This window comes from Bos grunniens, chromosome 16, assembly GCF_055505025.1.
Source record: "Bos grunniens cultivar Pamir isolate PY7600 chromosome 16, Bosgru_T2T1.0, whole genome shotgun sequence".
Classification (NCBI taxonomy): domain Eukaryota; kingdom Metazoa; phylum Chordata; class Mammalia; order Artiodactyla; family Bovidae; genus Bos; species Bos grunniens.
This window is the reverse complement of record NC_141180.1, coordinates 30,564,284-30,577,045: the sequence shown is the minus strand read 5'-3', so window position 1 is coordinate 30,577,045 and position 12,762 is coordinate 30,564,284. Positions and strand designations below refer to the sequence as shown.

General features: G+C 59.7%; 1 protein-coding gene across 2 annotated transcripts in view; it reads right to left on the bottom strand.

The window, feature by feature from the left end:
- Window positions 1-653: 653 nt before the first annotated feature.
- SKI (SKI proto-oncogene) overlaps window positions 654-12,762 on the bottom strand; it is a 55,195-nt gene continuing 43,086 nt past the window's right edge. For both annotated transcript variants that reach the window (XM_086342502.1, XM_086342503.1), the window contains 6 exons: window positions 6,291-6,410; window positions 6,097-6,212; window positions 5,422-5,684; window positions 5,010-5,311; window positions 4,219-4,449; window positions 654-3,768 (listed from right to left, as the gene is read on the bottom strand). In XM_086342502.1, coding sequence (XP_086198628.1) covers window positions 3,580-3,768; window positions 4,219-4,449; window positions 5,010-5,311; window positions 5,422-5,684; window positions 6,097-6,212; window positions 6,291-6,410 — 1,221 coding nt within the window. In that variant the 3' untranslated portion in view covers window positions 654-3,579. The remainder of the gene's footprint in view (window positions 3,769-4,218; window positions 4,450-5,009; window positions 5,312-5,421; window positions 5,685-6,096; window positions 6,213-6,290; window positions 6,411-12,762) is intronic.

The window sequence follows — 12,762 nt, the reverse complement described above, 5'->3', positions numbered from 1 at the left end:
CCCCAGGGGCTCCAGGGGACACCACTGGGCCCAGCTCTGGGGGGCTTACTAAGGATTGGGGAGGAGGTAGGGACCCAGATCTCCTAGGCTGGAGTCCGTTCCTCCAGGTAACCTGTGAGGCCCTGGGATCTGGGCTAGGAGGCTGGGCCTGGGTGGTGAAAGGCAGCCTAGAGAGGTGAGGTCCAGCATCAAGGGGCAGGGGGGTCTGGAGAAGCCCCCAGGGAGTCACACAGGTAGGGGTGGGGGCTCTGCTTATCTTTTAGAGCAGCACGTTGGGGTCTGCAGTTCTGAGGCCGCTGGCTGCCTCCCCATTAAGACATGAGGCAGCTCTGCAGGGGACTGGCCACCTACTCCAGCAGGCAAATGAGGCGTCCTCAGTGGATGCCCACAGTACGAGGGGCCACAGTTCAGAGTGACCAAAAGGGAGGGACATAGGGCCCCAGCCAGTACCTGCCCACTTGTCAATGGAGACCAAAGGAACCCAGGGTCTGATGGGAAGACAGGCACCCCCTTACTCTTCCTGGGCTCAGGCCTGGTGGTGGCCCAGGGAGGGGCAGGGCCAACCCTGATTGATTGAGTCATGTCATCTGTTTGGGGGAGGGGCGTCGAAGGACTGACGGGTACACAGAGAAATAGAGAAATATGCCAAGCTCTTTCTTTTTTCTTTTTAAATCAGGCATTTATAAACAAGAAAGCATACATTAATTACATAAAAATAGTTTTCGAATAGTAGAGTAAGTCGTCATATTGTCATTAGCAGCAGCAAAGGAGAGAAGGGGACGGCGATGCGGACGCTCCTGGCGGGCACCAGGGTGGAGCTGTGGTTTTTTTCCTTAATTGAAAAAAAAAAAAAGTGTCGTTTGTGACTCCTGACTTAAAGCAGAACAAGACAGCCCCCCAAGCCCGGTGAGCAGGCATGAAGGACGGGTGGGGTTGCCCAGGAAGCCGGTGGGCACGTTCTTCCTCTGTTAGAAACCACCCAGAAAATAGGACAGCTACTAGTAAGGAGAGAGTCCCAGGGGAGGACCCACCATGTACACGTATGATACACGAGTGTAAGAGGAAAGAGTATTTACATGGTCGCTTTGTACATTGGCGAGTTCTGTACGAAAAGCAGGACACTATGTGAGTGAGTTAGCTGCTCCATAGATATGAATGTTATTGCTGTTGTTTTTTCCCTTCGTTAAAAATCTTCTTTCAGCATAGAAATAATGAGTGATTAAACTGAATACACGGTCATTCTGGTAATGGGTATTACACACGGGGAGAGTCAACAGCCTACGGAGAGATGCCTCTTCTGAAAGAAATGCAACTGCAGCTGCGAGGCAGGAGCCTGGGGACCCTGCCCCCGAGGCGGGGACGGGGACAGACAGCCCCACGCCGGCCTCGCCCGCGGCTGCCACTGGCTCTGGCAGGTCATGGGACCCTCACAGTGGGCCTGGGGTGGAGGGGACGAGGCTGCCCAACCCCACCGCCGTACCTCAGCTCTTCCCGGTATCAGGTATCAGGGACCAAGCTGGATGGTGGTGGGGCAGACCGAGCTGATGGTCAGATGTGCAGGTGAGCGGAAGGGAGGTGAGGCGACACATTGCCCCCACGCGCAACTTGGAAAAATGTGTCTCCCTCTGGAGTCTAAAAACTCAGAAAGTGAACGGAGCAAACCCGGTGGCCTCGGGTGGCAGGTCCTGGGGGCCCTGCGACCTCACTGCAGGTTCAGACGGCGACAGAGCACAGCCGCACAGAAGCACACTGACACACTCAAAGCTTTGCTCCAACTAAATCATTTAGTTTCCCTTGAAGAAATGACTGGAAAACACAACTCTGGAAAAACAAGGGTAAACACAGCATTCTGAGTGTTGCGTGACACAACCGACCCTCTACACGACACGGTAATAATGCCCATCGGTGGATATACGTATGGCAGAGGTTTCAAAGTCCATGCATACAGATTTAATAACTGCAAAGAAAAACAGAAGCAAAAAAATTTTAAAAAAAGAAAAACAACCAAACGCACGCTGCATATACACGGTGTCCCTTTTGCATTGCACTTTAGAAGGGGGGCTGGCAGCACCCAGCCCCCACCCAGCAAACCAAGGGCAGAACCCCACCACCGGCGTGGTCACCCGAACTCTGCTCTACTCGGCGGCCATGGCACCACCTCCCATGGCCACAGCTGCCAGGTGCTGGGACGGACGCGGGCAGAGGGTTCTGGTCAGGTCTCTCCACGTAAATAAATACCATGATTTAGATCAGGGAGCCCCCTGGTCTACTGGGAAATCATTTTTCAAGCTTGGGCATAAGAAACCTTATACAATTCGCATACAGTTGAGAGTAAACGCGATTATTTGGAATAAATGCAGGTAACTCATTGTGATCATGGCAGATCCAACAGCTACTGGAGACGTATTCTGGGGGAAGAAGACGAGTCAGGGTTTGCTGTACAAGACGCTGGAAGGCACAGAACCACCCCCCGAAGTTCAGTTTTTGCGTTTTCGTTTTCGTGTGATTCCCTTGTTCAACCAAGCACCAGAGGGGTTTCTAGACACTCGAGCACTTAGGATGTGGATGCTCTAGAAATCGGTTTGCAGTATCTGAAAGTAAAAACCTCAGTTAACTGGGGAATAAAAAGAGAAGGGGAAGGTTTTTGACAAAGTGCAGTTCTAAGTATACGTTTAAATGAACGAACGAACAAAAGGAAAAAGAAAAACTGAAATAATGCTGTGTTTGTTGCAATGCTGCAGCCTCGGCCCAAACAGAAGGCGTGCCGCCGGCCAGATGGAGGGGCGCGAGGAGGAGGGCGCGTGCCGGGCCAGGGCGGACCCGCCTCCGCCGCCCCCCCAAGCACCCCTGCAGATGCCTCTGTGGGCCGCCAGCTGGACGGAGGGGCGCGTGGAGGAGGGCACATGCCCGGCCAGCGCGAACCCGCCCCCGCCGCCCGCCCGAGCACCCCTGCGGACGCCCCTGCGGACGCCCCTGCGGTGGCGGTAGGCGGGTAAGGCGGCAGTGTTCCAGCTCGCGTGCGCGGCACTCCCCGGGTCCTCCCCCGACAGTGCGGGAGACGGGTTCTTGTCGCTGAAAAAATAGACTCTGGAGAAAAACCCTTCGTGTGGTCACGCGGCCGCGGGTGCAGACGAGCTGCGATGGCTTCGAGGGGCAGGACGGGGCCCCAGCTCCCAAGTGGGTCCTCGGGGGGCATCACGTGTGGGTGGGGCTTTTAAAAGTTAGTCATTAAAAAACGTGTTGATTTTTCTGAATATCAAGTCTCCTTATTGGTTTTAAATAGCTTATAACAAAAGTGTAAATGTTAGAACGTTCCGGCAAGCGGAGGGCCAGCCACAACCACCGAGCTGCCCTCGTCTCTGGGGCAGTTGGGAACCGGCTTGCACGCTTGAACTTGGCCAGTAGAAAATTTTGCAGTGGATTCCAAAAGTATGTGGTTCCAAACACTTGCTTGGTTCTAGGCACAGTAAGACGTTGTGCTATAAGGACTGGAGGGGGGCGTCCCGCTGGCACGGAGCCCCAAGCCCGCCGCCCGCCTGCCCTGCGGCATCCGCCCTGCACAGCAGACAGTGGGTTCGGCTAGGGCTCCAGCTCGGCCGTGCTCTCGCCACCTGCAGCCTCGGAGTGGGGCCGCGGCCACAGCTGCTCCTGCAGCCCCTTCACCACCTTCTCCAGGTGCTCCCGGGCCTCCCGCTCTCGCAGCAGGTCAGCCCGCAGCTGCTCACGATCGGCCTCTGCGTGCTGCAGCTTCACCTGCAGGTCCTCGATCTGAAAGGGACGCCTGCATTAGCCAGCTGCTCTCCACCCACCCTGCTGCTGCCCTGGCCCCGGGCTTACCCTCCGGCCATCACACACTCGCCTCCCACGCAACCCACTGGACCTACTGGTGAGCTCGGTAGAAGGACCAGCACCGTCTCCAGAGACCCTGAGACAGGGGACGACACCCACCCCCCACCCCTGGGAGCCTGCTGCTCAGCCCCGGCCCCAGATGGCAGCATGGCCAATGGGGACCGGCTAAGACATTCACGGGCATGTGAAGGTGAGCTCAGCCCTCCTCCAGGACAGGAGAGTAGAGCCTGGGGCCACACCACCACCCCATGGAGGACAAGCCCAAAGCCGAGCAGCTCCCCACACCCAGACGGCCTGGTAAGGAGGGGAGGGACCCTGAGATGTCAAGGGCGCGCCAGCCACCTCTGCCTCCCGCAGTTCCCTGCGCACCTGGGCCGAGTACTTGGCCCGCAGGCGGCCAGCCTCGCAGCCCTTGTCACACACGCGGGCTTGCCGTGCCTGCTCCAGCTCCCGCTTCAGGCGCAGCCGCGCCTCGTTGGCCTCCTTCATCTTCTTCTCGTTCTCCGCTCGGAGCCGCTCGATCTCCTTCCGCAGGCTGCGCTTGGCCTCCGTGGCCTCCCGCAGCTTCTCCTTCTTGGCCACACGCAGAAACTCCAGCTCCTGGGGTGAGGGGCCAGCTCAGGGGCGCCCCCACCCCAGGCCTCCCCAGCACCCGCCCGCCCCATGGGTCCCTGTCCCCTCCGAGCACTGCCCACAGCCCCTGGAGGTATCCTGAGCCAGGGAGGGGCTCACACAGGTACCGCACCATCTGAGGGCCCCAGAAGCCCCACGGCCAGATGGAGAGGAGGTGGCCCTTCTGGGGACTCAGCCCCACCCCTGCAAACATTCTCATGAATATGCATGTGGGAAATCACACCTCCAACCAGAACCAGGGAGACGGAGGGGTGCTCAGTGAGCAAGTGGTTACAAGCTGGCTCTGGGGCTGGCACGGCTGTGCTGAGCAAGCCCACATGCCAGACACTGGCTGAGGTGTGAGAGCAGAGAGACCAGGGGGCCCAGGCCACAGAGCCCTGGGTGACAGCCCCGCCCTCCCGGTGCTAAGGACTCGTTAATCAAGTCAGGTGGGCAGGGGAGGCCAGGAGGAGCCTCTTGGAAAGGAAGTAAGTGGCCTGGGGGAGTGGCCTGGGGCCCAGTGTGGGGACGGGTGTGCAGCGGCTCACCTGGTGCAGACTACGCTTGGCCTGCAGGGCGGCACTCAGCTTCTCCTCCTGCTTCACACGCATCTTCACCACCTCGTGCAGGAACTTCTCTTTGGCTTCCTTGGTGTCCAGGCCACCCTCCAGGGCCTGCCGCAAGTGCTCCAGCTCTGCCTCCAGCCCGCTGCTCGGGGTGTCGGTGGGGGCCGTGGCATCGGGGGCGGCAGGGGCCGCGGGCGGGACAAGCAGGCCTGGGGAGCTCAGGTCCTTGGCGGAGCTGGATGAGGTAAAGGATGGAGAGGACAGCGAGGACAGGGAGGAGGTGACTGCAGAGACAGACAGACGGAGACACAAGTTAGCAGAGCGTCCTCTCCCGGGACAGGACTCTCCCGGGAGGACCAACTGCCCCCAAGAGCAGAGGGGCGTGGGCACTCACACTCCTCTCGGCTCTCCACCTCCACCTCGGCCTCCGAGTCCTTGTCCTCCTCGGGGGCAGGCCCGGGTGCTGGTGTCTCCGGGGCTCCAGGGGTGTCCGCAGGCAGCTTCCGCTTCCGGGGCTGGATGCAGGTGGGGAGGGGCTCAGGGGCCCGGGAGACGACCGTGGCACAGGGTGGGCTGCTCACTGCCTTGTGCTGGGCTGGCGGGGCCAGGGCCACGTTGGGGGCCACGCCCGTCTCAAAGCTCTTGTAGGAGTAGAAGCTGTGGGGGACACAGCAGGTGCTGGGTCCTTGACAGCTTCCCCGGCCCCTGCACGCCCCCCACAGCAGGGCCTGCTCCCACAGAGAGTGTGAGGGAGTAGACACTTCAGCCTGGGGCAGCTGGAACACGGCCCCCAGCCACCGTGCGTTGGACAAGCCACACCAGCATTGTGTGCCACCAACTTTAGAGCACAGAAAATCTAGACACCCTCCCCGATACCACCAAAGGACCAGCACTTCTGCGACTGCCTTACCCGGAGAGCTGGGGCCTGACACAAGGCCTCCAGACCACCTGCCCGCCAAGCTCAGGGATGATTAAAGTGGGAAACTGATTAAAGCGGGAACCTGCTTCTCTGGCTGGTCTGCAAGCCCCGTGGGTCACGGCTGGTGGTCACGGTGGGAGGGTCACTCACCTGTCTCTAATCAGGGCTGGGAGATGTGGGGAGAGCTCTTTGTCACTCGCGGAAACCGCAGGGGACCAGGGTCGGAAGGCGGAGAGGCGCTGGCGAGGGTGGACGCAGCCCAGGCTCTGTGGGAAGAGGGGCTGTCAGAGGGGTGCCCCAGGCCACCCCGCCCCCTCCCCGCCTGCCAGTGCCACGTGCCACACCTTGCTGGAGGAGCTGGCCAGGGTCCGCAGCCAGCCTGGCTGCTTGTCCTTCTCGGAGGACGTGGGGTGCTGGGGGGGGGCGTCATCTGCTTTTCTTACGGAGGCCGGTGGATCAGAGACCTGTGAGCGACACAGAAGTTCCCGCTGACACGCTGGGTAGGACGCAGCCACACATGAGGCATGTCCAGGGACACGCAAACCCCTCAGGCACACATTGCATGGTGCGCCTGGTCCCACACAGGCCTGATAGCTGGCAGAGGCCAAGGACCCACAGCACGTTGGCTCAGAAGGGACGCCTGCCCACCCCAACTTGGGCTGACAGGTCTGGAAGGGGCAGCGGCAGGCAGGCTCGCGGGCTGAGCACAGGGCCCTGTTGGGGTCGCCCAGAGCTTTCCAAGGCTGTCACACGTAGTGCCCCCAGAGCCCTGGGTTTCACCACATGGTACTAATTTTAGAAACTTCTTGTGGGGCTGGGCCAGCTGCATGACGGGTGAGCAGAAAGCTTGGGCCATGCCCCGTCCCTGCTGGAAGGAAACAGTCCCAACATGAACTGAGTGCACTCAGCCCACTGAGAAAGCCCCTGGACGTCCCCAAGTCTCGTGTAGGGGAAGGAAGCTCAGGACATACGAGCCTTGTGTCTGCTGGATACTGTAGCTGGAGTGGCCTCCAGGGCTGGTGTCCAACTGCCCCCTGCCTGCTGGCCCCAGGGAGCACCTGGAGAGAATACCGAACCCCAGAACTGGCCCTGAGGGGCCTGCGCTTCCAGGGCTGTGGGGGAGGAAGTGGTCAGTCAGCTGCCGGGTCAGCAGGGTCATCACAACAAAACTCAAGGGACGGAACCAACTGGGTGCAAGGCCGCCAGGGCAACAGAGCCCACACTTCTGGGTGAATGCACGGGCCACTCCCAACCCCACAGCCAAGGCTCCCTAACTCCACTCCAGGAAACGCGGAACCCTCAGGCCCAGACCCGTGGGGCTGGACGGCATGCTCTGGCCTTGGTCCCAGCACAGGGTGGCTGCCCCCTCAGCCTGCCCACCCAGTCCCTGGGAGACTGGTTGAGGGTCCTTCAGACAGCGTGGACAGACAACTCAGATCTGAACACACCTGGTGCTCTTGCTGGGGGTGGTGAAGGGGAAAGGAGCTGGGCAATGCCTGGGGGCCTCCCGAGCTTGGTGCATAGTGCTGGACTGGGCGCCGCCCGCAAGGGTGGGGCTTCCTGTCTGAGCCGAGTTCTCACGAGAGAGAAGCCACAGCGCCCTGCCGGCTCCTCCAATTCCGAGAAACCTCAGGGAGCCCTTGTGGGAGGTGTCAGACGACCCGGGCCGCAGGCCACCCCCATGTGGCCAGCAAGCCCCACCACACAGCGGGGGCAGCTTCCTGCTCGGGAGAAAGGCTGGAGCCTCCTGCCCCCCCGCAACCTGCCTGAGCCCTGGTCCACCCGGGATGCAGGAGCTGAGCAACCTTGGGGACTCTGTCCAAGGAAGCCCAGTGTGCTCTCCACAAAGTCCAGCTGGCTGGTTATGGGAATGAGGAAGCACCAGAGGAGGAGGCATGGCCACCAGGGCCCGAGGGAGTGACCCCTCTTCAAAGCCCAGGAAGGATGGGTCGTGGAGATGGCATAAGATCGGAGACACAGCCATGTGTGCAGTGATAGCTGTGTGGCCATCTCTGTGAGGGGCAGAGCCTGTGGCCTCTGGCTCCTGACCCTGCTGGGCCCTGGAATCCAGGACGCACTCAAGCAGCCTCTCCACACTCCAAGATACACGTCCTGCCTGACAGAGAAGCCTGTGGGGACAGTGCAGAAACATGGGTTCCAGGAGAACCCCCCTGGTGCCACAGGGAGCCGCCACCCGGGATTGCTCAGCGGCCACGCCTGTCTGTCACTGTGGAGCCTGTGCATCACCCAGGGACCTGCATACGTGTGCATGATCTGGGGTAAAACGGGAGGTGACGTCACCCCCATGACCTTCCTGTCCTCCCAGGTCAGAGGCCCCAAACCGTGGAGCCGCCGCATATGGGTGGAGCAGGGTGTGCACGGCTGCTGAGGCCGTGGCCACCCCGGAGGGCAGCACAGGGGGCAACAGGCAGAGCAGGGGTGGCTCCCGGCAACACCCCTCGTGCTCACAAGGGCTGTACTCAGTGTCTGAGCCCCAGAGGTCCTGCAGGCCAGCTCAGCCAGGCAAACCTGGGGTCCTCTCTGCAGGCAGGGGGCTCCTGGGGGAAAGGAGGGCTTCGGACTACCGAGGACGAAGCTGTCTCGGGTTTTCCTCCCTGGGTTCTGCACTGTGAACACCGGCTCCACACTCCATTTCCTAGGCCCCACCCTGTCCACCTTAAACAGAAAGAGAAAGCGTACGTGGGGGAGGAAGGAAGAGAACATTCCCGACACCGGCCGGCAGCACCGGACTAAGGCCAGAGCACCCAGTGCGAGCTCTGCACACAGGGGCGCTGACTGGCCCATCGCCCAGGCCCCTGGCTCTGGGGTGACCGGGCAGTGCAGAGGAGAGGCTCTCTGACCAAAAGGCAGAGCCAGGGCACCAACCTGGACAGGCTGGAGTGAGAGAAGCCCAGCACAAGGCAGGACCAAGCCCGAACGGCCCCAGGCTCTGGGAGGAAGATCAGACTCTCAGCCCGCACATGGACACGAGGCAGGGTGGAGGGAGATGCTGCCGGAGTATGGCACAGTGGGGCGGCAGAGGGCCGCGTGCAGCATCCAGAGACCACCCAGGTGGCTGCCTGGCGGGAGGGTGGCCACTTGGGGTCACCTCCCCGCCCAGGTCCACAATTTCATCCCCGAGCCCTTGTGGGATGTGCGGGCTTTGGGCTGAGGCCCCGGAACATGAGGTGACCGGGCTCCACCTACCCAGGCAGGCACTATGCTGCCCTGAGAAATGCCACCCGAGTACAGCTGGGCATCTGTCCAGGGTGCCTGCCCAGGACACCCTGGGTGGTCAGGATGTAGAGACTCCTTGCACCCTCCCTACGGGGGCACATGCCCCTGGTCACAGTCGTGCACACGCAGAGCTCGGCGGGGAGGCCGCATGCACAGACACCCAGAAAGGAGCAGTGCCCCCCATCCCCACCCCCGAGCTGGGTGGGCCTGCTCTCTTCAGCACAAAGGTGTCCCCTCTGGCCTCAGGGCCTAAGGCCAGGATGCACGCTGCCCTGGGTGCTCTGCAGGGCTGAGGGCAGCCAGCACCCACACACCCTCTGGTCCAGCGGCACCAGGCGATGTGGCTGGGGAACCCGGCAGGAGAGTCTCCGATGAGACCCATCCACTAGGGATGAGGACCACAACCTGGACGGAAGACCCGCCCCACAGAGAAAATGACACTTGGCTCCCTGGACCCCTTGCTAGGGGCAGAGTTCTGCCATTTGGGAACCAGGCCCAGGTGAGGGTCTAGCTAGGCGCTGCACTCAATCAGGGAGTGAAACGCACCGTCCAGCCGCCAGACCCTGGTCATCAACTGATTCGAAGGACAACATCAGCCTTGCTGTCAACCACCTGACCCCCCCAGACTCAATGCCTGCGCAGCCGCCCTGGCCGAGCCCCAGTGGCACAGATGTCTCCTACCATCAGACACTGGAGGACTGTCAGCCTCTCCCCAAAGGCAGCTGCACTTCAAGACAGACACCCAGAGCAAGCGCCACAGCTCAGCTGAGGGCCGTGTCCCAATACGGCTGGTGTGTGTACACAGCCTCCAGGTGAGCAGGAAACCCCACGTGAAGCTCACATGAAGCTGGGCGTGCCTTCCAGACACACCAGCTCTGCTGTACAATACACCTGCCTGCACCGTCTCCACCACCCTGTCCATCAATCTGCTTCTGCACCCTTTCATCAGGCGGCAGCTAACATGGAGAACCTTACACCAGCTCAGAGAAAACCTGAAGGTGAACCGTCTGGAGAAACCAAGGCTCTAAAGGGGTGAGCCCCACTCCCACGAACTCCCTAATGATGCTGAAGCACAAGGAAGCAAAGGTGAAACAGCAAAGGGGGAATCCAGCAGAATCAGAACGTTTGTGCCTGAAAGGACACCAGCAAGAAAGTGAAGACAGCCCACAGAACGAGAAAGACTTTGAAAACAACCCAAGTCCGGGGAGAAGGACTCGAACAGGCGTGTCTCCACAGAGGACACAGCCATCAAGCAAGTGAAGACACTCAGCGTCTCACACTAGGGCGATGCACCTCACAGCCACCAGGATGACTGCAATCACAACCAGAAAGCATGTGTTGGGAGGCAGGAGAGAAACAGGGAACTTGTGTGTTGCTGGCGGGGACGTGACCCAGGCAGCTTCGGCACAGCTGAATGTAGAACCACCCCGTGAGCTCGGTAAACACCCAGAGGACTGGAAAGAGGGGCTCAGCCTGGGACCAGAACCTACAGGAATCCAGACAAAGTACACCCACATGTGAATTCACAATCATCTCAATAGGGAGAATTTAAGTAACCTGCCAAGTGCCCCTCACACTCACGAGGACAGCTGGAGCTGTGTCAACAATGAATGATATGCGGCATCACTGGGGAGGACGTGGAGAAACCAGAACCCCGTGCTACTGGAGGGGAACAGTCAGACTAGCAATTCCTCAAAAGCACAGAATAGCCCACGACCCAGCAATGCCACTCCTGGATGGACACACTCAAGATAAATGAAAACACATCCACAAAAAATGGGACATGTATTCATAGCAGCATTGTTCCTAACAGCCAAGGAGTGGAAAGTCCCACATGTCCATCAGTGGGCGAAGGAGTAAATGAAACGTGGTCCATCCATCTACACCAAAGAGCATCCCTTGGTCCCAGTGAAGTGCAAGGCTCTGACATGTGACACCAGGTGGCCCAGCAAGAGGAGCAGACCCAAGAGGCCACACTGTTCCGGCCCCATTCTCGTGGACAGTCCAGAACAGGCAGATCTGCAGACAGGAAGTGCACCAGTGGGCCCGGGGGCCCACGGGGCACAGTTTCCTTCCGGGTGATGCAGATGTGCTGAGACTAGACACTGGTGCCTGAGCATGGAATCGTGCTCTCAGAAAGGGTGGACTTTATGGCACGTGAATTACATTTCCATAAAGCTATTAAAACTACCTATGAGAAAAATGAAATGAACTGTTGGTTGAAAAGCCAAACCACTGAGGATCAACGGTTCCTGACTCACCGTCCTTCCAGCACAGGACGGAGCAGGACGCCTGAGGAGCCACTTGTGGCTGGCCCTGGAAGAGGTAATGGCCCCATGCCCACAGGATCACTCTGACCCACAGGGCCCAGAGGGCGTCAGAGGTCAGGGAAGGTCTTGGTGGGACTGGCATCCACTTGGCACCTGGCTGGGCAGCCAGGGCATGTCCAGGACAACAGCATGGACCTGGTCAGGGTTCTGAGGTGGGGGTGGTGGGCTGCACACAAACGCAGAGGCCAGGCACAAGGGGTGGCCCCTAATTCCTGAGGACCCCCAGATCCCCACCTCCTAAACCCTGTGGTGGGCAGTGGGCACCCCAGGAGCCATGCCCACCATGCAGGGGAAAGTCTCTCAAGAACTCATAACGTCAGGCCTACACAGACCCCTGGGAGGAACGGGGTGAGAGGCAGCACCACACAGACGCCCAGACTCTGCAAGAAAACGGCAGAAACACCCAAATAAACCCAGCCTGAGAGGAGTGGACACAGGGAAACCTCGTGTGAACCGGCCCCAGCTCTGGGCAGGCACGAGGGCCTACTATGCTGGACTCTCCTGCCCAGGGCGGCCAAGGGCCCAATGGGGCAGGAGGTCAACCCTGCTCCAGCAGGTGGACGACCTCCCTCACTCAAGACCACAGCCAGCCCTGCCGTGCCCAGAATGCCCCCATCCGGGGTGGGCACAGCAGGGAACCACAGGCTCCTTCCTGCAGGGGTGCCCACCCCAAGGGAGGGCAGCTGCAGAGGACAGAGTGTGGCCCCTGGGCGGACACGGGGCTCTGAGCTACCACGTCCCACCCAGGCTTCAAGACCAAGTCCTGCCAACAGCACCCAGGTCTCCTGAGGGGAGCTCTCGGCCCGGCGCTCCGGACCACCATCTCTAAGTCCACCCCAGGGCTGCGTCGTGGACAGTCCAGGAGATTTTACAGTTCCAGAAACTGCCAAGCTATTTTTGTAAGTACCATTAATATTTTCCACGTGATCATTCATGTTTCATATTACGCTTAAATTAACCTATTTTCTGATTATTGTGGTACAGAGGAAGCAGATTAAATTTGCAAGACAACCCCAAACCCCAAAATGAAGTGAAAATAGCAATTTTACAAATTCACTTTGATTTTTTTAAATTTAAGTAGGTCATCTTTTCTGTTACTTCCACATCGTTGATGAGAATAAGTTAAGACTTTTCTAATCAAAGTCACTGCCCCTCCCCCACGAACCAAACCTCAGCAGCTCTCGGCTGGCAAGGGTGGGGGCAGGGGTGGGGCCTTCCCTCCTCAAGGAGCCCTGGACACCACTCAGAA